Below are 26,528 nucleotides of genomic sequence, written 5' to 3'. Positions count from 1 at the left end.
GTTCAACAATGGTAGCCGGTGTTGCTCGTAGTATGACGGTCAAGTGCATCTCAGAACTAAGTCATCACATTATTAACCTCAGCGAATGAACGTGAATTTGGTTTCATGGTGAAGAGAAAAAAACAGAGTGCAAATGCCATTCAAACATTTTCGTAAAAGATACTTTGTTATTTATCAATCGTTTCTTAGGAATTCCAAAAATAAAAATATGACCCCCGTCGCTTATATTTGCAAAGAAAGTAATCAATGGTTCAATAAAATTTCCCAACTAACAACAGCAATATAAGTTTCGAATATTGATTATAACATATTGGTAAGGAATTTCCTATTAATCGATTTGTTAATTAATTTTTCCGAAATTTGTTTAAATATATCATAATCAATAATAAATGCTTCCCTTATACTTATTGATTTAGTCGTAGAATTTCAAATAGCAACAGATATCGTGAGGTTAAACTTGATTTGTAAAGATAGTATTAGAAATTTTCAGATAATGTACAGGGTGCGTAAAAACTTTTAATAATTTTTTATTTGCTATTTTCGACATTTTATTGAATTCCTTGATTAATTTTAGTCCAGTTATTTGTTTATTTCAAAGTATCTACTCTGAAACGTCTCTTAGATACTGGAGGGACTAGGGACTGTCCTCGGAGCAGTCGTACAACCACCTCTAATATTCCGGAAAAGTTGCAGAAGATCCATTGCCGAATTAAAGGAAATATTAGGAGTTCGATGCATAAAATGGCAAAAGAGCTCAAGATCAGAGAACGTAGTTTCTGAAACATCGTCAAAAATGTCAAAAATCGCATGTTCTCACCAAAGTTCGTAACAATCGGTTCAGCCATTTCTGAGTAAATCGGGTGTGACATACGAACAGACGGACAGACGGACAGACGGACAGACGGACAGACGGACAGACGGACAGAAGGACAGACAGACGGACAGACGGACAGACGGACAGACGGACAGACGGACAGACGGACAGACGGACTGACGGACAGACGGACAGACGGACTGACGGACAGACGAACAGACGTGCGAACTCGTCCAGATGCGATTGTTACCTCCAGTAAGGACAATCTGTCCTACGCGGAGATACTCAAAAGGTCAAAGCGGATCCCGACCTAAAAGATCTGAGCGGAAATGTAAACCGAACCCAGAAAGGGGATCTCATATTCGAGCTGAAAAGATCCAGCGGTGGCAAAACTGATGACTTTCGAACTCAAGTGAAAAATTCACTTGGGGAGAATGCCGCAGTGCGTGCCCAAAGACATGAGATCTATATACAATGTAAGTATCTCGATGAAGTTACATCGAAACGAAAAATTTGCACTGCTCTGAAGGAGCAATTCAAGTTGAAAGAACTTACTGAGGAGTCTGTTGTCGGTCTACGGAAAGCCTATGGTGGCACTCAAACGGCCACCATACGAGTGCCAGCGGAGGCAGCGCAGATGTTGTTAGCTGCCGGAAAGGTTCGGATTGGATGGGTTGTCTCCCGTTTAAGGGAGCAAACTTCACTAAAGAGGTGCTTTAAATGCCTCATGTTTGGGCACTTCGCGAAGGCATGCACCAGCAGCATTGATCGGTCCGATCGATGCAGAAGGTGTGAGGAGAAAAGCCATATTGACAGAGAGTGCAATAGGGACCCCAAATGCCTATTGTGCGAAGCAAAAGAAGGACAAGATAACCGGCATATTGCCGGAAGTAGTAAATGTCCTGAATTTAGAAAGGCGCTCACTGCAATAAGAAAATAAGGTTTATTCAGATAAACCTCAATCATTGCAGGGTCGCTCAGGATTTACTTGAGCAGACCACGTTCGAATCAGAGATGGAAATCGCCATCATAAGTGAGCCATACAGAAGCCGTCACGGTGGCGTATGGGTCACAGATTCGACTGGTGGAGCGGCGATATGGGCTTGCGGTCGACAGGCCATACAATGTACTGCAAGGCAGGCAGGCAGTGGCTTCGTGTGGGCGAAAATAAGTGGTATATATGTATACAGCTGCTACGCCCCACCAAGTTTGACACTGTCTGAATTCGAGCAAATGCTTGATAATCTTGTTCTCGACGCAAGGGGACGAAGTCCAAAGGTGATTGCTGGTGATTTCAATGCTTGGGCTCTAGAGTGGGGTAGCAGAGAATCGAATGCTAGGGGGCGCAGTTTAATAGAAGCTTTCGCGCAGATGGATATGGTTTTGGCTAACGTAGGTGCTGTGAACACCTTCCAGAAAGGAGGGTCAGGCTCGGTTGTAGACCTGACCTTTGTCAGCCCTTCGCTAGCGCGTGGTATGTCCTGGTGCGTCAGCGAACGCTACACCCACAGCGATCACCAGGCAATCTTCTTTGAGACATGTGTCGAGCCACAGGCCAAAGAGCTATCATGCCCGAAACCGGAAAAGATTTCAGGCTGGTCTGCAAAATCTTTGGATGAGGAGATCTTCATAGAGGTGTGGTTAGATCAGCCTGATAAAGCAGGCACCTCTACGGAAAGAGCGGTCCATCTGGCTCAATGCATCGCCAAAGCATGTGACGCGTCCATGCCTAGAAGGTGTTCAGACCAAACTACTGGTGGAATGATGAACTGACCGGCCTTCGATCAGTCTGCCACCGAGCCAGAAGAGTGGCTCAGAGGGCGGTAGGTAGAGTCGAACAGGGACAAAAAGAGCTCGCCTATAAGGCAGCCCGCAAAAACCTCAAGCTCGCCATCCAACGAAGCAAGAGGGAGTGCTTTAAGGAGCTCTGCTCAGAAGCGAACATAAACCCGTGGAGGAATGCCTACAGAATCGTAATGGGACGATTCAGAGGCCGTTGATGTCCGCAGATCACTTGCCCCACCCTCTTGCTGAAAATCATCCAGGGGTTATTCCCTCAGCAAGAGGAGAGCACCGACATATTCCAATCACCTCTGAATGTGACGGCAATTCCTCCAGTCACCAGAGACGAACTGCTGGAAATCTGTGGCAGAATAGGAGACAATCAATCGCCGGGCCTGGACGGAGTACCGAATAAGGCCTTTAAGCTTGCCGTGAAATTCAGGCCGGACATGTTCGCTGAGTTGTTCGAAGCGTACATGTCCGAGGGAATATTTCCAGCGGCATGGAACCAGGTAAACCTCCGGGTGAACCATCCTCATATCGACCCATATGTCTCCTGGACACGGTGGGGAGAATGTTAGAGCGGGTAATCTATAATAGATTACTACCGGTTGTTGAGAGCCAAGGCGGCCTTTCGGATCGGCAGTATGGGTTCCGTAAAGCCAGATCAACCATTGATGCCATCAAATTGGTTACTGGCTTGGTCGAAGATGCAATTCTCGCAAAGGGTAGTACCAGCAAATATTGCGTGGTAGTAACCCGGGATGTGAAAAATGCATTCAATTCGGCCAATTGGAATTTAATACGGAAATCTTTAGCGAAGGTTAGTATTCCCGCCTATCTCGCTGCTATCGTCGATAGTTATTTAACTGAAAGGAGGCTCTGGTACGACACTGATGACGGACCCCAGGAGTACGTCGTTTCCGCGGGTGTCTCGCAGGGCTCCGTATTGGGCCCACTACTGTGGAACATCATGTACAACGATGTACTTTATCTTCCCCTTCCGGAAGAAGCCACAGTGGTGGGTTACGCTGACGACATAGCACTAGTTGTTGTCGCAAAGCATCTTGAAGATGCTGAGTTATACTCAAGCGAGGTTAGAGAGCTGGTTAGAGAGCTCTGGTCTGACGCTTGCGGAGGAAAAAACAGAAGCGGTCCTCATCACGAAGCGCCGGAAGAGAAATTACGCCAGTGTTATAGTCGGGAATCATATCATCACTTCCAAGCCGGCCATCAAATACTTGCGGGTGGTGATAGACAGGAAGCTTAGCTATAAGCAACACGTACAGTATGTTTGTGGTAAATCATCCACTGCTAGTATGGCCCTGGCCAGGATGATGCCGAACGTGGGAGGGCCACGGCATACCTCTAGGTTGCTTATAGCCAGGGTGGTGACCTCAATCATGCTCTATGCGACCCCAGTTTGGAACGAGGCGTTGCGGATGTCAGTTAACACTAGCAAACTGAATGCAGTCTACAGGAGGACAGCTCTGAGGGTATGCTCTGCCTTCAGGACTGTCTCAGATGATGCAGCATTCGTCATCTTTGGAATGATGCCGATTGACATCTTGGCAGATGAGATGGCGAATATATACCATGCGAAGTCAATCTCTCCCTTATTGCAGACGAAGAACGCTGAGAGAGAGAGATCCATAAATAGATGGCAAGAGCGGTGGGAACGCTCGGGAAAGGGTCGGTGGACTCACAGGCTCATTCCTGCCATCAAGGAGTGGTTGGAGAGACGACACGGTGAGATTAATTATAATCTCACCCAGTTTCTCACGGGACATGGAGGATATCTCCAATACCTTCACAGGTTTAAATTTGAGACCTCATCCGACTGTCCAAATTGCGATGGAGTCCCAGAGGACCCAGAGCATGTATTCTTCCACTGTCCGAAATTTGTGGAAGAAAGGAGGAACCTAGAGGAGACTCTAGGGGAGGTGCTGGTACCAGAAAATCTGGTGCCGAAAATGCTAGTACATCAAGAGAATTGGCATGCGGTCAATTCCATGATCGCATCAATTCAAGATAAATTGCGAAAGGCAGAGGAAAGGAGAAAAGCGCGGTCACGTGCGCCGCGTATAGAAGAAATGGGATTAAGCTAGAGTGAGCTGACTCCGCCCCGTGATGTAATACCTTATGGTGGTTCCGCGGGGCAGGGAGGGAGTCGGGGGTGGTTTTAGTGGGTAAACATCCCACACGCTGGTGTATCCAGACCAGTGTCTTTTGAGGATTTCCACCTCCTCAAAAAAAAAAGGCAGACGGACAGACGGACAGGTTTTGTGTAAACACAACCGTCTCTATTTGGTTCGATATCAAATGGATGCGGACTTAGGACTCCTCAATCCTTAAACAAAAAATATACTCTGTAGGGCCTGAAAATAAATTAACAGATCCTAATAACCAAATAGTTTTATCACTTCACTGCCTTCTTTTCCTTGACCTTTCCACATTTGCCCTGGACACAGATTATATCTTATGGTTTATGCATGATTATTGGAATTACATCTTGAAATACTATCGGAAAAGATTGTCAAATAAAATTTATCGTCCTTCAATCGAAGTTTAGCGTCATAGTACGCTTTAGTGCGCCTACGTCAGAGCAAAGTGTTGTATCAATAATTAATCTGGAACGATACATCAAATTCGAAATTATGCTGTTGTAAATATTTGCACGAGACGTTAAGAGTAAAGGTAATGACCAAATTTTTTTTAATAATTTTTTTAGATTAGATTGTATGAGGGGAAATACTACTCTTAATTATTGGGTAGGGTCAGACTATCCAGAAAAAGTAGTATAATAGAAAATATGGCTAATTTTTGCTAACTTTTCCAGTGCTCAACTGTTTTTAGCAATCAAGTTGATTACAATGCTGGTATCTTTCTATTACATCATTACAAGTTACGAACCTTCTTTCTCATCGTCTCTGCCTTACATGCACATTATATGCACACTATACATATCATCAGCTAGACACCTGGCTGACTCTATAGTATCATTTCTCACCACTTTATGTTTTTTTTTCAGCAAGCTATCAGGTGATAAGTGATTGATAAAAAAGTGTTCAATCAAAAGGTTTGATAACAAGTGGACTTCTATTCCGTCTAACATCGGGAATAGTTTATTCGCGGCGCGCATGTAATTTACTTCTATATTCTCAATTAGCAGCGGGAATTGAAGTGAAGTGAAGTGAATTTATAATTTTGTAAAACCACAGTAATAAAATACTACAGACCGGAATAAACCACGTAATGTAATCTCAAAACAACGTAATTCTTCCTAAGCAAAAAGTTAACGAATGTTAATCAATCAAAATACCCAACGCAGTATTGGAAATTAAAATAAATATTTAAGAAAAAAAGAGAAAAAAACAAATATAATTTTCTGCTTAATATCACAAACTAATCTATGCATGCTGTAAGTGATATCCAGTCTCCAATTAGTGGATAATGTAAGATGGCCAAACATAGTCAACATGTAAGTTGAATAATCATCAATTGAAATATTTAAATTGCGTTTAATCAACAATTGAAACCTTTTCCTCGTCCTCGTCCATTATTGCTAAATTTCTGTTTGCTATCAAAGGAAAAACAAAAGCTTTTAATGCCGATAAGAAAGTAATTACTGTGGAATGTGTGAATGTCATCATTTTTAAGTTTATATTTTCTATTTTTGAAAACGTGTTGCTGCTTTATGGCATATTTATCTGTGAGTATCTAATATATTGATTGCCTGTGGGTGTTGGGTAGATGGATGTCATAATCAGTAAAATATTTTTATGACTAAGAGTGGAAGGAGCGGGGAATACTCCTTAGATAGTGAATTGTATTGGGAGTACGAGGGGTGAGTCGAATATAAATTTATTGCATGCAAAATAATGATCGAAGGAACATTCTATTGTGAGTACACAAAAGTTTCTCAACGCATTGCTCCCTGTTCATCCTGCGTAATCACTATGTAAGACCTGTTGTTGTCATGGAGATGGACATCCTTCTCCTCTTGTTTCGGAAAGGTGTCTTCGCTGCCATTCAACACAGTATGACGCATTCCTGCGGGAACCCATTTCAAATGTGTCTTCAACCAGGTGATAATTTCCTATGGTTTTACAACTTCTGTAGTCGAAAACCGTATTACTGAAGGTTGCAGTTCGAATTTTCTAGCTAGAGTTGGGCAATGACAAAGTAAGTGTCTGAGGGTTTCTCCCTCTTCTCCGCAGTTTCGACAATGCGAGTTGTAGAGTCTGGAGGCATAGTCCCCTACAGCCCAGTGCCCATAGAGACCACTGTAATCTTGTATACGTTTGCATTCATCTGGCAAATGACATGGGGACCAAATCCTTCTTGAACACAGGTGGTCATTATTTACTATCTGAGGTTCGTGGCTCCTAATTAGGGGGATCAGGTTCCACTCTTTTTTTTTATGGATGGAGGTGGAAATCTTACAAAGACACTGCCGCGCCAGGTTGCAGCAGCGTGTGGGATTCTCACCCACTAAAACCACCCCACTTTCTCCTTTTTCCTTCCCCGCGGGACCGCCGCAAAGCATTACTTCGCGGGGTGGACTGCGCTTTACGCGACCACGCCTTCCGTTCTGCGCGTCCTCCTTGCGCACTCCGCTCCTCCAAGTTCCTCTTGTATTCGTTTGATTGCGGTGTTCACCGCACACCAGTTTCCCTCCGATTTCAATATTTCCCCCACGATGTTCTGCGGGCTTAGGGTGGTTTTCAGGGAGTCTTCCAGACTCCTTCTTTCTGAGAGAAATCGTGGACAGTGGAACATAACATGCTCCGGGTCCTCAGGTGTGCAACCACATTCAGGACACAAGGGAGAATCATCCAGCCTGAATTGGTGCAGGTACTTCCTGTAACCGCCATGTCCTGACAGGAATTGCATCAGATGGTAGTTAATCTCACCGTGTCGTCGCTGGATCCACTCCTCAACACGGGGAATCAAAGTGTGGGTCCAGCGACCCTTCTGCGAGTCGTCCCACCGTTTCTGCCACTTCTCCAGCGACTCTCGCCTTGCCGCCTTTCGGCATTCGGCATCCTTTTCAAGAGGATTCATTTTCTCGTACAGGCAGCGTGTCTCACTTGCCAGAATGTCTGTCGGGATCATTCCCACAATAACACATGCTGCCTCGCCTGATATTGTTCTGAAGGCGCTGCACACCCTTAGCGCCACTAAGCGGTAAGTCATATTCACTCTCCTACGATTACTCTCACACGCTAATGCTTCCTCCCAAACTGATGCCGCGTATAATAGTGTGGAGCGAACCACTCCGGCCACAAGTAATCTGCGACTGTACCGTGGACCTCCAATGTTAGGCATCATCCGCGCTAATGATACGCTGGTATTTGCCGCTTTCTCACAGGCATAGTCCAGATGTCCCTTGAAATTGATTTAAGCGTCAATCATCACCCCTAGGTATTTGATAACCGGTTTCGAAGTGATGACGTGACCACCAACGCGAATATTAACCGTATTTCTCTTCCTACGATTGGTAATCAAGACCGCCTCCGTCTTTTGTTCCGCAAGGTCAAGCTGAACCATCTCCAGCCACGCTTTTATGGCGCTAATGGTTTCGTTAGCGTACATTTCAACGTCTTCAGGTTCTTTCGCGATCTGCGAAACCGATTATCGTGGCCTCCTTTGGCACGGGAAGGACAAGGACCCACTGTACATGACGTTCCACAAGAGAGGACCCAACACTGAGCCCTGTGGTACTCCTGCGGTGACGGTGTACTGCTTGGATCCCACATCCGTGTCGTACCACAGTGTCCTCTCCGAAAGGTAACTGTTGAGGAGCTTAGTCAAGTAATTGGGGACACCCGTTTTAGCCAGTGAACTTTTTATCCACTCCCAGCTTGCGGAATTGAACGCATTTTTGATGTCCAATGTCACTATGGCACAGCATTTTTTAGACGGCATCGCGTCTCGAGCCAGCTTCAAAACAACGTCTACGGCGTCGATCGTTGAGTGGGCTTGACGAAGTCCAAATTGTCGCTACGATAGTCCATCCTTATATTCGATGATAGGGAGCAGTCTGTTGTAGATGACCCTTTCGAGTATCTTTCCTGCCGTGTCGATAAGGCAAATCGGTCGGTATGATGATGGGTGTCCTGGGTGTTTATTCGGCTTCGGGAGCAAAACTAGTTTTTGCCTCTTCCACCGGTCGGGGAAAACACCTTCTATCATGCATGTTTCAAACACGCTGATAAACCAGTCGGGTTAGTGGGAACAGCATCCAGACCGGGTGCTTTGTTATCACCAATTCTCCGGCAAATTTGCGTAAGTTCCTCCTCAGTTACCGCAGGTATGGTGTAGACGTCCAGTGCTCGCTTGTGTTGTTTGCGCTCCCCTTTATCCGGGGGAAGAGCGCCGTCACGATATCGAGCAGAAGATGCGGGCAGGTCAATTGTGGTGTTTACCCTCTCATCTTCTTCATAACTATCCTGTACGCTGTTCCCCAGGGGCTTTTGTCTGCCTCTGTGCAAAGCTCCTTGAATCATTCTCGCTTGCTGGTCCGTATAGCCTGTTTAATCCTACCTCGAAGGTTCACATATTCTAGCCGTTTTTCGTCGAAGTCTGGTCTTGCTCTAGATCGTTGGCAGATCCTTCTAGCACGAAAACATGCATCCCGTAACACCGCGATCTCTTCATTCCACCAATAGTTTGAGCGCCTTTTTGCGAGAACTCGTCGCCTCGGCATAGCAGCGTCGCATGCTCTTGTTATGCGTCCCATCATTTGCTCTACCTTTTCCGTAGCCGCACCACCGGGACTTTGGCCTCCCAATAGCATCTCTATGAATGCATCCTCCTCAAACCCTTTCACGGACCAGCCCCGGTTTCCAACCTCACGGGAACACGCATCGACGCATGGCCCATATTCGAACTGGAGGAAAATCGCCTGGTGGTCGCTGTGAGTATAATGCTCACTGACCAGCCATGTCATTCTCCTCGCCAACGTGGTACTCACATATGTCAGATCGACTATTGAGCCCAACCCTGTCCCACGAAAAGTGGAAACGTTTCCCGTGTTGGCAAGCACCAAATCTAGCTCCGCGAAAGCCTCGAGCAGGATACGGCCCCTGGTGTTCATAGTGCGACTGCCCCAATCCACGGCCCACGCGTTGAAATCACCAGCTATGATCTTGGGGTTTCGACTTCTTGCATCCGAGACTAGCATATCTAGCATTCCTTCGAATTCTGTTATCGTCGCGCTTGGTGGAGCATAGCAACTATATATATATAGATACCAGCTATTTTTGCCCTGACGAATCCAACTTCTGGAAACTCCATCACTTCTTGAATGGCCTGATTTCCACACGCCCATATTGCCGCCTTGTCAGTTTCATCTGCAGTCCAGGCACCGCTCTTATTGTTGCGATAAGGCTCGCTGATTATGGCAGCTTCGATTCCGTTCTCATAGATGGTCTGCGAGAGAAGGTCTTGCACTGCCTCGCAGTGGTTGAGGTTGATTTGTATCAACCTCATTTTTTTACTGCATTCAAGGCTCGCCTAAATCAGGTTCCATTCTGAAAAGTTGCCAGCGGAACACAGACTGTGCCTACCGAAAGATTGTCAAGAGCAGAACCCAGCCTAGCTGGCCGCTCTATATTCCTATGACCGGGAACTCAGAGGAGGGTGGCCTTGAAAGTGTCGCCCAAACTATTCAGCGCACTTCTACACTGCCCCACTAGTCTGGAGGTTGTCACCACTGAGCACAAGGAATTAATAGTGGTTTGACATCACTGCACGTTACAGCGTATTTAATGTGGGGGTCTAGAGGAGGAGATGAAAAAGTACATTAAAAGCATCTGCCAGGCAGGATTGCAGAGCCCCTGCAGCAAGTGCACCCATGGTTTTTTGAATCCTATTAAGCTCTTTGGTAAGGATGGGACGTGCTACAGAGAACCATCCTCGGCCGTAGACTCCATTTTCTTGCAAATGTTCTCTTACAATAATAAAAGGCTATACATGACTTCTTAGCCCTCAATTCTATGTTCAATCTCTAATTTAGCTCGGATCCAGGGTAACATCTAGACACTTTACATTGGAGGAAAAACCAATCTTTACTCATTCAGCTGCGAGAAGTGGAATTATTCCAAATTTGGTGGTGAATAGCATCAGCTCTATTTTGGTTGGATTTACACCAAGACCGTAGCTTACGGGCTATAAGCACCTTTTTCCTAACGTTCCTTCCATGATATTACTCGCCCACGCCACGTACGCCACAACCTTCACCCTGTCCCTGTCCAATAGGCCAGCCTGGGGCACACCTCTCTTCACAATTTTTCCAAATCGCTACCTCCCGGATAAGACTGGATTATCCTTGTTCTTTGCATGGATATTATGCAATGTGTAAGATACCCCTCCAATCCTATTCTGGTTAAGGCTTCCTTGATGACATTTGTACTAATGTTGTTGCCCAGGCAGACAGTTAGAGCATAATGGTTCTGCTGTTGTGACGGCTGAACTGTGCTAATTATCTCGTGGGGAGTGGACTTAGAGTCGTTCTCTCTATAATCGCGCTTAAGTCGATGTTCAGGACGCGCTCTAGGGACTTCAACACGTAAGACTGACTGGTATTTCTAGTGAGGTTTTCAATTTATTGTCACGCCTTTAGGTACAAAAACAACGCGTCCACATCTCCAAGAGGGTTTTCCGCGTATTGCTAAACTAAAAAAGGTAAAGAAAGCATATGGACGCAAGTCAAGAACTTGGGACTAAAATTTCTTTTTGGCGCATTACTAAAATAAAAGAAACCTTAGCCTCAAGTTCGCGTCCATAACTTCACTTTGAAAACGGAGGGATTTACGGTACCCTAGAGGTCTTTTGAAACCATCGTGCAGAAACAGGGTCTAGCGCTTCCATTGACATACAATAAAAAAGCATATTAAAAGTTTAAACCCTTATTTTCCTACCAATGGCGAAGACTGATTATCGCCACTAGTTTTCCAGTGTTCAGTTTGTTCTAGATACCAAATTGTTTCAGAACCTCATCGCCATTAGGATCTCCTCTGGAAGTCAGAGAAAGAGTTTGTTGGACAGTGATCCTTTTGAGGGCTAGTCGCACACCCTCTTATTCATCGTTGAGGAGAAAGGGGTACTAGCGTGTTCTGCATCTTGTTGAGAAAGTTTAGTGGTAATGCGGTACGTTATATACTTACGACATACAGCATAGCTTAATGCTCTGTGGTGATATAATCCTCATATTTAGGGGATTCATATTGATAAACTGTTCGCGCTGCATATACTGTCATCTTATGAAATCTTTATGTGCGCTTCGACAGCCTTAACTGTGAGTGAGCTTAGCCTTATTTTTAGCAATTTGCCGGTCATTCTGGATGGCCAGAGGACTGCTACGGCTTCAGTTTACTTTTAGCTGCAGTTTCCTGGGATGACCCCCTGCCTAAGTATAATTCGAAGGTTGCGGTTTTGTCGAATGACCGTTTGCCCGAAAGCGTTATTTTACCCTGGGCAAATTCTTACCCGTGGATATAACTTTGGCGTGGGCAGGTGGCGACGATTGAAAACTAGTATCAGGAGTACCGACAGAAGGGACCTGCTTCGGCTCTCAATTGGATATATAAAGAATCTGGGTGTAGGCTCAATAACCTCAGAGGTAACCCCGCTTTGCTTTCTATTTTTTTTATTTTTTAGGTTTTTTTCTCTCTGCGGCAAGCGATGGAAAAACAGTTGGAATATGGACAACAGTTGCACCATCTGTTCATTGACTTTAAAGCCGCCTATGATAGCCTATGATTTGACCAATGTGCGAGGCCAGATAAAAGCAGCAGGATCACTCTCAAGATCATTCGACATCAACAACGGTCTACGACAAGGGGATGCCCTATCATGCGTCCTCTTTAACCTGGCCCTCGAGAAAGTAATCCGTGATGCTGAGGTAAATGCAAGAGGTTCGATCCTCTTCAAGTCCACCCAACTACTGGCCTATGCTGACGATATCGACATTATGGGAAGAACCACCCGAGACGGAAAAACTGCCTTCATCCAGATCGAGCAGGCGGTAATCGGCGCGAGATCTTGGGCTGCACATCAATGAAGGCAAGACAAAATATATGGTGACAACGTCAGCACCGAAGACGAATCAACCAACAACATCAAACCGCACTGGTCAAACACAAACACGAAGAAGAATAAGGATAGGAGAATACAAGTTTGAGACCGTTGACAATTTCTCCTATCTAGGGTTGAAAATCACAACCGATAACAGCTACGATGATTAAATCCGCGCACGGTTGTTGTCAGCCAACAGAGCCTATTTCAGCTTACAAAGACTGTTCCGCTCGAAACGTCTCACCATAGGGTCAAAGCTCGTACTGTACAAGACTATGATCTTGCCAGTCCTCATGTATTCCTCGGAAACTTGGGTTCTTAGCAAGAAAAATTGCGAACTCTTGGCCGTGTTCGAGAGAAGAATCCTCCGGAGAATTTTTGGCCCCCTACATGAGGATGGACGATTCCGTAGCCTACACAATGACGAAATCTATGAGCCATACCATGACCGTCCGGTTGTGGATGAAATCCGGCTCAATAGGTTACGGTGGGCGGGTCACTTAATCCGTATGGATGAAGATGATCCCACCCGAAAAGTCTATAAGGGCAATATCTATGGTAGAAAAAGAAGACGAGGCAGACCCTGCCTAAGATGGAGCGATGGCGTAGGTCAGGACGCCAGACAGCTTTTAGGGATATCGAATTGGTCGACCTCGGCGCAAAACCGGGATGTCTGGAGTTTCTTATTAAGGCAGGCCTAGCCGGATACCGGTTGTTGCACCGTTGATGATGATGATGATAATAATCGTTGGCGCAGCAATCCATATTGGATCAGGGCCTTGAAGTGTGTTAGAGCATTTCATTTAAGACCGTAACGGTACACTACAATACACTGTAGGAGCCAATGTGGTCAGCATTGCGCTCGCCCGAGATTATTACCCTGATTTGACTCAGGTACTCATTCACAGCTGAGTCTACTGGTATCCGACGTCAAGTCACGATACAAATGCCACTGCCACCAGCGAGATTTGAACCGCTGCTTTCCGTATTATAACCTAGTGCTCTAATCACTGAGCTATTCGGACGCATATTCTAAAACTTTCTCAAAATCTCAATCTCGATCTGGAAAAGCAATAAGAGAAACTGAGCTGGAAATTGCTAACCATAAATCTTGAGTTTGCAGTCTGTAATATGACAATACCCCTGAAAGGGGGTGGGTGTAGGGCATTCAAACATCGCTGGTAATGAGGAAGCTGAGAGACTAGATTGCCAAGGTTCTGGATCCACAATGGTGAGGCCACAACCAGCTTTTCTCATTCAGCCATCCATTGTCAAGTCTACTCTGAACAGGGAAATTGTAAGGATTCTCAAACTTCTGCCCGCAAGCGAAAATCTTTGTGAAAGAACCTGGCAACATTTGGGGGGAGGTTTGGTGTGGATTTGTGTTGTCCCTTAAGAGATGGGACATGAAAACCCTAGTAGGGTTTTTAACGGAACACTGCTCCTTAAACTACGACATGGAGAAAATGGGTGTGGTGGCCTTGGTTATATGCAACCAATATGAGGAGGAGATGGCCCTGCACTTCATATGCAGCTCCTCGTCCTCCTCAGATCACAGACGGAGATACCTCGGTAAGATTTTCTTAACGAAAAGTCTCGGCATTCTCTGTCTCAGGAGAATGTTCACAGATTCGCGAAAGTCTGTGGACGCGTAGGCATAGTAAGAAAATCCGTCTGGAAACTTCAAACAAGCCTAGATTTAGTGGAGTTCGGTTCATCAGGTAGTCTTTAACTTGGCGGTCTGAGTCTACCAGAGAATACATGCATTTTAAGGATCTTTGGAATTATAATGTCAATAATTTTTCCGCATTTCCAAGCCATGCAGCGTTGTAATACTCCTTAACATGGACCGGAATATCGCAGTCAGGACCCTGTTAAAGGGGCTCACAAGTCACGCTTGCGGCAGTTGTCAGCTGTCAGCAACAGTCCATATCCGAGGCGCTGTTGATATTTCGGCACTAAAAAAGTTTCAAAATTTGTAGCTTGCTAATCCATAATAATTTATGGTATCACATAAAATCCCCATGAAATCATTTTTAATAAAAGCTTCATAAATATGTATGAACCCATTCAATTAATCTGCGAGTATTTAGAAAGATTGTATCTTGTAGGATTTCGATAAGAATGGAAGAAGAGTTTTTCATCATTTATACTTCTACGTACTTGAAGTCAATTATTATTAGAATTTTAAAATTTTCATGAGATAAGATAATGTTTTTAGAAGCACAAAATCAGAAGTGTGTTTATGGCTTACCTTATTTCTAGATAACGTTGCTTACCTGAATACGTCAATTTCTTGATTTTTATGGGGTTGATCTATTGGAAGGTTCATTTTGGGGTAATAAATGGAACTTATGATCTAATCATATAAAAATATAATGATCAGTGCAAAATAATGGTTATCAATTTTTTTAAATAATAATTTTTGAACGTTAAACTCGAGAGCCATAATTTTAATTATTATAAAAATCGTAGTTCTCCCATTTAATGTCTTACCATTAGCCTATACAAACGTCCTCATGTGTACTTAAATAGTTTAAATAATGCATATTTTTGCATGAGAATCTTTCATTCCTTTCCCTGTTGTACCTGAATTTCCCATTTTTCACACTCTTATATAAAAGCAATAAAGATAGATGCGTCCAAGTTTCCCTAAAATAGTCATTCAGCCTCTCATTACTCTAATATTTAATTATAGCCATGCAAAATATGACGTTAATGGATAAGCGATTGATTATGTAAAATGTGTCTGGAATTTGTCAGAAAAGATAACCTTAATCTACTGGTCTTCTAAGAATAAACATGTTCGGACTTATCGTTTTTGTTATCGTAATGACTACTAATAACAATGTAGTACCCATGATACCACTCCTCGCCCTTTGTAGGTATAGAGAAAGTTATGTCTATTTGTGCTATGGCTTTGTTAATTACGCCGAATATATAGATATTAAATGTAATATCCTTTTTGGTTTCGTTGCTTTCATACTCATAGAAAAACTACATTAATATCAAAATTACTGCCAACCGTAGTGATAATCTTCCCCCTCCCCCAATTAGAGATTTCGTGCCAAAATTTTGATGTATCAACAGGAGCTTAGACAGTTTTAAATGTAATCATATAAATTAAAAATATATAAGGGAAAGATTTTGTTTATTTTTAAACACAATTCGGTCATATTCAATTCTTTGAATTTGGCAATTTAGTGAAATGCAACCTAGAAAATCATTAACTCATAATATGACGATAAATACGATGACATAAATACGATAAATTTTATTATATAAATATGCGTTTTCCAAAAATATTTCAATGAGTTTATCAAAAAGAAAATGCCAATAAAATTACATCATCCTTCCAGCTTAAGATGGCTTTATATTCCTCCGGATTATATGAAATGATCATATTTCGGTGCTTGTGATCATTCTAGACATTAGACTTTTCAAAAAGATTAAAAAACACCATAAAATTAATAACAATGTAAGTTATCAATTATCGGAAAGATATGTCATCCAGGCCCGGCACAAAATATGCTAGCGGGTGGGGGGCTATCTTTTACATGAAGAAAGTATTATTCATTGAAATTGTCAGTCGTCATGAGCCTCCCACCTTTGCGTACGAGCCTGATATCTTGTATTGTTTGTTATCACCGGGACTATTTCTTTTAAGTGAGCATTTAAGTTCCAATCCCTGCTTTATGAATCACAAAAGTATCAATTGTAACTGAATTTTTGCTTTGTTCATATTAACTAAGCACAAATTTGGCAATTTGGCATGATATCAATCTTAGTCCATTATTCATCGGAGTTTCTGTAATGTATGAGGGGGTCATAATTGAAATACCAAATATCAATCGTTATCCAAACTGATGAGATATATAAAAGTAAGATAACATACGGGGATTCCTAAAATATTTTATTAATTTTATATGAATCGATGTTGAAATGATCCCCGGCTAATACAGAAGAGGCAAGGAGGAAGGGGGATGATATCTTGACGGGAAAGTTAAGTAGTGAATGATTTCCGCATGAACCTTTTCCAGTTTTCTGATTTGGTGTCGACAGGATATCTTTAACGAGTAGACTGCTTTGTGTGTGTGTGTGTGTGTATGGTGGGGGAGAAGCTACAGCTTATGAGCACTCAGGCCGTGTTGGCCCATTGTACTCGCTACCCCTGTCTAACGGAATATTCCGGATTCGTTAACGTATCGCAGGATTTCCGTTAGTAGATGTGATGCTACCCGTCGCAATTGGAGAACATCGGCACCAAAAACTCTGATGTCTGATGCGTCCATAGGCGGGGCATTCACATAGGAAATGCTCCGTGGATTCCGATTCCTCATTACAGGAGGGACACGTATCATCTCCGGTAATTCCTATTCTGAACATATGCCCAGCTAGTGAGTTATGGCCTGTCAGAATGCCCACAATACACCTGCAAGTCCTCCTGCTTTTCGACAGGATAAACTTTGCGGTACGTATGTTGGGTTCTGGCAGGAAAAGTTTGGTGTGTCAAGCAGCATTTAGGCTCTGCCACCTGTCATTATGGGAAACTTATTCCTTCAACCGCTCGTCAATCACCCAGTTTGCCATCCTTAGGATCGCATAAACTTCGGCTTGAAAAACCGTTGCATATTGTCCCAAAGGAAAAGCCCACTTCTCGTTTTTATTCGAGAGGTAGACTCCGGCTCCAGAACCCTCTTTCTGTTTCTGAGCCATCGGTGTAGAAGACTTCCGTATATCCCGCCACGCATTCCTCTGGGTCTTCCCAGTCCTCTCTACGCTTCAGGGTAACTACATATCTTCTACCAAACAGATAGTATGGGGACACGAGAATCGGAAGGCCTTGTAAGAACTGGATTCAGTCCTCCCAGTAACTCTTCCAATGCTCTGTGCCCCCTACATCCGTTGTTTTCCCATAGATCTAATCGAATTAGCCTATGAGCTGCTCTCATTGCAGTGCTTTGAATAAATATATCCAGTGGCTGCAAATTGAGTAGTGCATTCAGAGCTGCGCCGGATGTCGTGCTCATGGCATCAATGATACCCAGACAAACAGTTCTTTGCAGTGCGTCTAGTTTACGGTGAAAACCTTTTTGTCTCACCTTAACCCACCACACTGCGGATGCATATACGAACATCGGCCTAATGATGGCAACGTATATCCACATTACCACATGAGGCCTGAGTCCCCTTGTCGAGGCAAAGGTCCGTCTGCACAGCCCATAAGCTGTGAGAGCTCGTTTCATCTTTACCTCTACATGTTTGTTCCAAAGAAGTTTTTTTTATCTAGAGTGACCCCCAGATATTTCACTTCTTCGGAGAGTTGAAGGGTAGTACCCCTCATCTCAGGGAGACAAAGTCCATCCAGTTTTCTCCTTTTTGTGAATAAAACCAATGTGGTTTTATTTGGATTAACTGGCAAACCATGTCTAAGGCACCAGCTGTCTATCAAATCAACGGCACGCTGTATATTCCTACACACACACACACGTAGTCAGGTAGCGATCGACCCCTACCTCAGCGCACAACAATCTTTGCGTTAGCATAGCATGGATCCACTTAATTAAAGCATCATCAACACCATGCGCTCTGGCGGCATCACAAAGTTTTTGAAAAGGCGCACAGTCAAAAGCCCCTTCAATGTCCACGAACACCCCCATCGCGTACTCACCATTCAAAGTTGCATCCTCTATCTTTGTGACCAAAAAATGAAGAGCAGACTCACAGGACTTCCCACGTTGGTAAGCATGTTGGTTTTCACTAAGTGGGTGTGACCTAAGTGCGTTTCCACAAATGTGAGGCTCCATCATTCTTTCCAAACCTTTCAGCAAGAATGAAGTCAAGGTGATCTGTCTGAAGTTCTTTGGATTAGAATAGCCATCTTTCCCAGGTTTCGGTATGAAAACTACCTTAACCTGTTGCCAAGAAGAAGGCACGTAGCCCAGAGCAAGACATCCTCGAAAAATATTTCTTAGAGGTCTCTCTAAATGTTCCATACCCTCCTTTAGCATTACCGAATAGATGCCATCCATACCAGGTGCTTTGAAATGTTCAAAGGACAGTATGGCAGCTCTCACCTTTTCATGGGTAATAACCGCTTTCGCAGTGTTCCAGTTCCCCTTGCAATATTTGCGTGTTGAAGGGGTTGCAAGAACCGTCAACTCTCACCCGTTCTCCCGGGTGGTGTACTTCCAGGAGGGTCTGTACTGAGTCCAGTCTGGAGCTCGTGAAAGTACCGTCGGGTTTTCTAAGAGAATCCAACTTGGCCGACTCATCCTTTTTGAGGACTCTGCACAGCCTTGAAGCCTCCCTTTCGTCTTCCAGTTCCTCACAGTACGCTCTAAAGGAGTCTCGTTTCAAGCACCTCACGAGCCTCTTATATTCACGTTGTGAGTTCCTGAAATTTAACCAGTCTTCGTTTTTGTTACTTTTGCAAGCACGATTTAGAAGTCGCCTGGTTGATTTCCTGAGTTTTTGCAGTTCTCGGTTCCACCAAGGAACCGTTTTACCGCTTTGGCCTCGGGAAATAGGACAAGCCTCTTCATAGCACTCTAAAAGTGTGCAGTTCAGAGTTTTCAATTCATCTTCCAGCACCAAAGGAGTCCTTAGTCGCCTAGGGAACTGTACTTTATTGCCAAGAAGTTCATTGAACTTTGCCCAATCCGTTTTCCTAGGGTTCCGTCTTTGTACTGCAGACTGTTCGCCCGCAATAGTCAGATTGAATTCTAGATATCGGTGATCTGACAGTGAGACCTCGTCTAGCAATCGCCAGTGTGTAATCAACTCTAACAATTTTGGGGTACAGATTGTTAGGTCAATTACTTCGCTTTTTCTCGGTCCCACGAACGTAGGGGCGCACCTTACGTTTGCAGAAGACCAGCTGAAGTGATGAAATCAAATAGCTTTTCTCCTCTTGAATTGCATTTGCTACTGCCCCAACAAATATGTTGAGCATTCGCATCGCAACCTATTAAGAGATCGAGACCACTTGATTCTGCATACGCCACCAGATCCCTAAGTTCTTGCGTCGGTGGAGGATACAAAGAATCATAAGATAAATAAGCGGAGGCAACTATGATGTTTTTCCTCTCGCCATTTATCTGGTATTGTATGATGACCGTAGCTAAGTCCTGGAGCAATATTGTCTCAGCATAGTTGCCTCTAACCGTCTTGACATCAGGACGCAAGCTCTCGGTCTCATGGATCTTTCGTCGTAGAAGATCCTAGCCCCCTTTACTGATCCAATGCCACAGATTCTGTTAAATCGAACCCACGGTTCTTGCACCAGAAAGATATAGGGGAAATCCTGCAGCTTTGTCATTCTCGCTGCCAACAGGTAGGAGGGAGCTTTGGCATGCTGCAGGTTGATTTGACCAATCTTTATGTTTTTCGACATGTCTATTGTCTTATGGAAAACAGTAGAGAAGCATATGCGTCAGTCCTCGTATGACGGGGTTTTCCCCACACCATACCGCCAGAGACTCGATCTTAGTTAGTGGTGGTAAATATGACTCTTTTTAATGAGTCGACTTTTTTCCATTCATTTGCTTTGTTGAGTCGATACAAAAGGGTGTCTCAAAAGAGTCAACACTATTTTCGCTTCGCCTACAGCGGGACTACTGGCTATGAGGAAAATTTCGTCCTGAAAAATTAAAGAGCAATACTACCATAAGATACATTTGAATTAATTTCATAAAAAGCAGGATCTATTCTTGTAAACCATCTGCGAGAAAAACACCGATGTGGCCATAATTAGTGAGCCATATCGAAACCATGGTGATAGCATTTGGGTCAAAGACCAAACGGGCCATGCAGCGCTATAGGCTTCTGGAAAACAAGCCTTCGAGGAAATAATGGAGCACCCGGAAGAGGGGTTCATCTTAGTGAAAGTGAAAGGCATCCACATCTGCAGCTGCAATGTTCCACCAAGCGCTACACTTGACGAGTATGAGCAGATGCTGTGCGCTCTGGTTTTGGATGCCAGCCGACATGTTGGGGCCTCGCACACCTTCAGGGGAGGGGTCCTGGGATCTATAGTGGGCCTGACATTCGTGAGTGCCGCTTTAGTCAGTAGAGTCGCTTGGCATGCCACTGAGGACTATACTTACAGCGATCAATAGGCATCTGCATGGAAATCAATGGTGGACCGAGCTTCAATCTGACATATAAATGAATGGTACCGCTAAAGAAAAAGCCACCGAAACCACCCGATGGGTGATGGAGGTATGCGATGCTACTATGCCTAGAAGGCGATTGCTCTCCAGCACGTAATCCAACTACTCGTGGAATAACGAAATCGCAAGTTTGCGAGCCGCATTTTTCTGGGTAAAGAGGCTCTACCAGAGGCTCAGAGGAAAGTCCGGTGGCGTCAAGAGGAGGAACACAGACAACTACGTAGCTGCCTACACCCTTGGTGACCTGTCTGCGCCTCCTGAAAAATATTGATACCACTCTGTGCCCTCACCACGAAAATAGGAGAAGGCAAACGGTTGTCTAGCTAAATGAGGGCCTAATACTTCCAGTTACAAGGTCCCAGGATTGGATGGCATCCCCAACCGAGCTTTGAATATGGCACGACTAAGCACGACCTTATCGCCAACACATTCGAGGCAGGCCTAAAAGAAGGAATATTCTTGTCTAGTGGAAAAAGCAAAAGTTGTTGTTGTTTTGGAAACGTGGCAAACGATCCTGTATCATATCGTCCTATTCGCCTGCGGGATACAATGGGGACGGTGATGGAGACAGTCATCTACAACAGACTCCTATTCATCGTCGAACGCAGCAGTGGTTTGTCGGAACACCAGTTTGGTTTCCAACGGACGCAGTTAGCATGCTGGTAAACCCCGCAAAAGGCGCACTGATTTCTGGCGGCTGCTGGGTCATGTTGGCGCTGGATGCCAAGAACGCGTGCAACTTGGCCAACTGGCACAATAAGACCTCGAATTGGCTAAAATACAATAAAGAAAATTTATTGGTTCATATAGTGTTTCATTTAAAAATGGTCGTGAACTAAACACTGATACAGCATTTGATGAATGGAATTACTGCTTTACAATATTTCTGGGTGTAGAATAGTCTTCCAGTAGAATCCGACACATGACTCCTATTTTAAAAATTCAGGGTTTCTGTCTACGCTTACCCACGCCTTCTTAGAGAGAAGCTGAACAGAAAATTCGTTATGGGGTAAAATGGTTTTATATCAGATAAATATAAAATTCTCGTTACGGTACTTCAAGCGAGTTTTCTAGGTTTAATAGTTTACATACATATACAGTGTTGGTCGACCATAAAAGACAATGAACGGCGTCTTGCGGTAATGGAGACGAAGATGCTTCGTTGGACTAGTGGCGTCACACGTTTAGATCACATCCGAAATGAGGATATCCGCGATCGTTATGGGATTGCACCGATCGTGGAAAAGTTGCGAGAGAGGCGTCTTCGATGGTATGGTCACACAATTCGTGCAAACGAGAATTCACTTGCCAAGATTGGTCTGAACATCGAAGTCGATGGTAAACGACCAAAAGGCAGACCTAAGCAACGGTGGCTTGATACGCTAGATGGGGATTTGAAAGCCTCGAGATTGCACCCAGATCAGGCATTCGATAGAGCCAAGTGGCGAAGCCGATCACGACGAGCCGACCCCGCTTGTGAACGGGACAAAGGCTGAAGAAAAAGAAGAAGATGTCAACCAGCGATCACTTGATAATAGGAACACTTGTAGACGATGCCAACACTTATCCGGAACCTGGCACCCTGTTTCTCTCAAAATGTCTCACTATAGGGTCGAAGTTGCCACTTTACAAAACAATGATCGTGCTAGTCCGTATGCATTCCTCGGAGAGTTGGGTTCCTAGCAAGGAAAGTTGGGCGCTCTTAGCGGTTTTCGTGAGGAAAAGTTGGTAGGAATTTTTGGCTTCCTACACTAGAGAGAAGTCTACGAGTGATATCGTGACCATTTGGTTGTGGATAAAATCCCACTGATTAGTCTGCGTTGAGTGAATTTTTTAATCTGAATGGGTGAGGTGATCCAGCCCCGAAAATTTATAGGGGCAATATGTATCATGGAGAAATTATACAAAATAGATCGGCCCATAAAGGAAGCGATAGGATAAGCTAGGACGCTTATCAAATTTGTGGACCCTGGTTTAAGTCTGAAACGGGAGAAGTTTATTATAAGGCAGGTCTAACCAGGACACCGCCTGTTCCGCTGCTGATGATGATGAGAATTTCGTTTGTGCCGTTTGTGATTGGGCGATCAGACCCGAGTTTGCACGGGGACTCATCTGAAGTGGCAATAGGACACGAAACCTTACCAGGGGTATATTGGTCTTGCATTCACCAGTATGATTGCTGAGCCCTGTACTCGGTATAGAGTGGTACCGTTGTAGTTTGTCGCAGCGGGGCTCTGACTGTGGTCGCAAAATCAATCCATGGCTTAAGATGACCGTGGGATTAAGTCCCCGAGGCAGGTATCCAAATAAAACCATAGAGACGTGACTGTCGTTTGCGGTTTTCCTCTGTGCGCCTTTATTGTTGAGACTTAAAACAAATAATATAATGATGATAACCTAATAAATAGAATTTCAAAATTCTTATCTGATAAATTTCAAATGTGATTATTTCTCTTGCAGGTGGAACTGGTCTGGATTAAACCCAGAGAGGAGCATGAGTTCAGTGTCCCAATCGGGTGTCAGGTGATACGATCAGAGAGAAATAAGACTCTCGTTCGGGATGACGATGGAAAAGAATTCTGGATTCCTGAAAAGGACATCCTCAGAACAATGCATATAACATCGCAAAAAGATGTGGATGATATGATCACTCTAGGCGACTTACAGGAATATGCTATTTTAAGGAATCTTCACGTCAGATATAATAAAAAACAGATTTATGTAAGTATATTTTTTTAATTGAAAGAGCTTGCACGCAGGTGCTCATGAGACCATTGTTACTTTCAGACCTACACCGGTGCCATGTTAGTAGCTATCAATCCTTATGAAGTACTTCCAATTTACACAAATCGAGAGATTGCACTCTATCGTAACAAAAAAATTGGTCAACTGCCACCCCATATTTTCGCAATAGGAGACAACGCCTTTCAAGAATTGAGACGTGATTCGATGAATCAATGCATTGTCATTAGCGGAGAGTCTGGTGCTGGAAAAACTGAAAGTACCAAATTAATCCTTCAATATCTGGCGGCCATAAGTGGAAAACATTCGTGGATTGAACAACAAATTATTGAAGCCAACCCCATTATGGAAGCATTCGGGAATGCTAAAACAATACGAAATGATAACTCGTCACGGTTTGGCAAATATATCGAGATTCATTTTGACGAGAATAACGCTATCAAGGGTGCGAAAATCGAGCATTATCTATTGGAGAAGTCGAGGATTGTATCCCAAAATAAAGATGAGAGAAATTATCATATATTTTACGCTATGTTAGCGGGGCTTACTCGGGAGGAAAAGAAGAAACTGGAGTTAGAGGATGCATCAAAGTATAACTACCTGTCGCAAGGTGGTTGTCTTGTTTGTGAAGGAAGAGATGATGCCACGGTAAGTTTGCTCATGATCTCAGTGAGACCTTTCTTAATCATCACCCCTTACCGTAGGATTTCGCTGATATTCGGTCTGCGATGCAAGTGCTTTCGTTCTCCCCTGAGGAAGTCTGGAGTATTCTCAGTCTCCTGGCCGCCCTATTGCATCTGGGAAATTTGAAAATCAAAGGAGTTGTAATTCAAAACATGGACTCCTGTGAAGTCAATGATCATACTAACGCAGGGAAGGTCGCGTCACTGTTGGGAATAACAAAGCAGTCACTTTGTGAGGCTTTGACACGTAAAACGATTTTTGCACATGGCGATCGTGTAGCAACTTCAATTTCAAAGGACACTGCAATCGAAGGACGTGATGCTTTTGTGAAGGCCATTTATGGTAGAATATTTCTGAGAATCGTGAATCGAATAAATGATACTATTTTCAAAATTAAACCCAACGATAATGTTCGCACCATTGGTGTTTTGGATATATTCGGTTTTGAGAATTTTCTTCTGAATAGCTTTGAACAACTTTGTATAAATTACGCAAATGAAAATCTTCAGCAGTTTTTTGTGCAGCATATTTTTAAGGTAATATTTTCTTTCCTAAAATTCTATTTATTTGGTAACAAGTTAGATATTTTCTTTGATTTTAGATGGAGCAAGAAGAATATGCAAGCGAAAATATTGACTGGAAAATTATTGACTTTGTTGACAATCAACAAATTTTGGATGTTATAGGCATGAAACCGATCAATATCATGTCATTAATTGATGAAGAATCTAAATTTCCTAAAGGTAAAATCTTAAAATTTTATATAAACCTGAAAATTACAAATAATTTCAAAATATCTTGTATATGTGATTTATGTTGTCATCATATTATTACGTTGCCCCTGACGCCCATCATCCTGCTCTCGAGTTCGATGTTCAGATATCCTGACTCCACTCTTCTGTCGCTTGCAAGCCTACCAAGTTCAACTTCGAAGGTCTGAACTCAGCCCTGGCCTCAATCAACTGGGTCCCCCTCCTCTCTTCATTTACGTGTGACCAAGCACTCAACACTTTCTATACCATTTTATCTGATCTTCTTCCTTGTTACGTTCCCTCCTCTCCTAGGTGCTTATGCTCTTACCTCGTCTAGGTCACCACTGAAATTCACAAAAAACTACGCCAAGAACAGACTGCGAGGAAGAAGTTCCTGTTTTCTAGAAACGTTGCTGACTTATTTTTTTCAAATCCCTTCGTTCCTCGGTCAAATCCTCAATACGTAAGTCCAGAAACGAATATTTGTCAAGCGTGGAAGACTCACTAAAGCGCGGAAACCTGAAACCTTTCTGGTCCCATTCGTAACTCCCGCTGCCCTGCCCAGTTATCCCCTCCGTCCATTAAATTCTCTGGCTTCTCAGCTAATTCCTCCCAACTATCTTGTGATTTACTCTGCCGCTGCTTTTCGTCACTCTATGTTCCCCCTCCTTCCTCCGAATCCCTCCCGATAGTGTATGTAGCCTGCCCCGCATCGCCTACCATTCCCCTTCTTACCTCTATCCTTGTGGAATACCTCATTGGCAAACTTAATGCCAATGTCGGACCTGGCTACAATGGTCTTCCAAACCTCTTTTTGCTCAAAACTGGTAAGTCCATCTCCCTTCCCCTATCTCTTATCTTCAACAAAAGCCTCGAAGAGAATCATTTTTCCGGCTTGTGGAAAGAGGCTCTCTTTATCCCCATTCACAAAAGTGGCGATCGTTCGCTTACCGAGAATTACTTTCCCATTTCCCTTCTCTCCTCCTGTTCTAAAATCCTGGAAAGATATGTCAGCGACTGGTTGTCCGCCCACTTTGGCCAACACATAGTGAAAGAACAACACGGCTTCGTTAAACGTAGGTCCACTGCCTCCAATCTGGCATGACTTTACCAACTTTGTCGCCAAATGTCTAAATTCACGGAAAGAAGTGCATACTATTTACAATGACTTCGCGAAAGCCTTCGACACTGTAAATCGCAAGATACTTCTATCCAAACTCTCGTCTCTAAACGTTCCCATACCACTTGTTTTATGACTTGCCTCTTACTTTTCCAACCGATCCTGCCGCGTCTTTTTTGACGGCTGTACTTCCCGCTCCTTCTCCCCCTCTTCTGGCGTCCCGCAGGGATCTATTCTGGGTCCTTTGCTGTTTCTATTTCTTATTAACGACCTTCCTCCCCTCCTTACTTGTCCCTGTTTGCTCTATGCAGACGACCTTAAGCTATTTTCCGCTATATTATCGCCTATGGACTGCGTTTGCCTTCAGTCTAACCTAG

At 43.9% G+C, this 26,528-nt stretch overlaps 1 protein-coding gene across 2 annotated transcripts in view; it reads left to right on the top strand.

Moving 5' to 3' along the window:
* The window catches only part of LOC119653923 (myosin-VIIa-like), a 72,372-nt gene that overhangs the window by 12,954 nt on the left and 32,890 nt on the right, over positions 1–26,528 (top strand). For both annotated transcript variants that reach the window (XM_038059091.1, XM_038059086.1), the window contains exons 2-6: positions 5,628–6,077; positions 23,314–23,574; positions 23,641–24,243; positions 24,300–24,815; positions 24,881–25,022. In XM_038059091.1, the coding sequence (XP_037915019.1) occupies positions 6,057–6,077; positions 23,314–23,574; positions 23,641–24,243; positions 24,300–24,815; positions 24,881–25,022 (1,543 nt within the window). In that variant the 5' untranslated portion in view covers positions 5,628–6,056. The remainder of the gene's footprint in view (positions 1–5,627; positions 6,078–23,313; positions 23,575–23,640; positions 24,244–24,299; positions 24,816–24,880; positions 25,023–26,528) is intronic.

The sequence above is a fragment of the Hermetia illucens genome, chromosome 1 (genome assembly GCF_905115235.1).
Source record: "Hermetia illucens chromosome 1, iHerIll2.2.curated.20191125, whole genome shotgun sequence".
NCBI classification, from domain to species: domain Eukaryota; kingdom Metazoa; phylum Arthropoda; class Insecta; order Diptera; family Stratiomyidae; genus Hermetia; species Hermetia illucens.
Note: the sequence above shows the minus strand (reverse complement) of the source record. Positions and strands in the feature narration are given on the sequence as shown.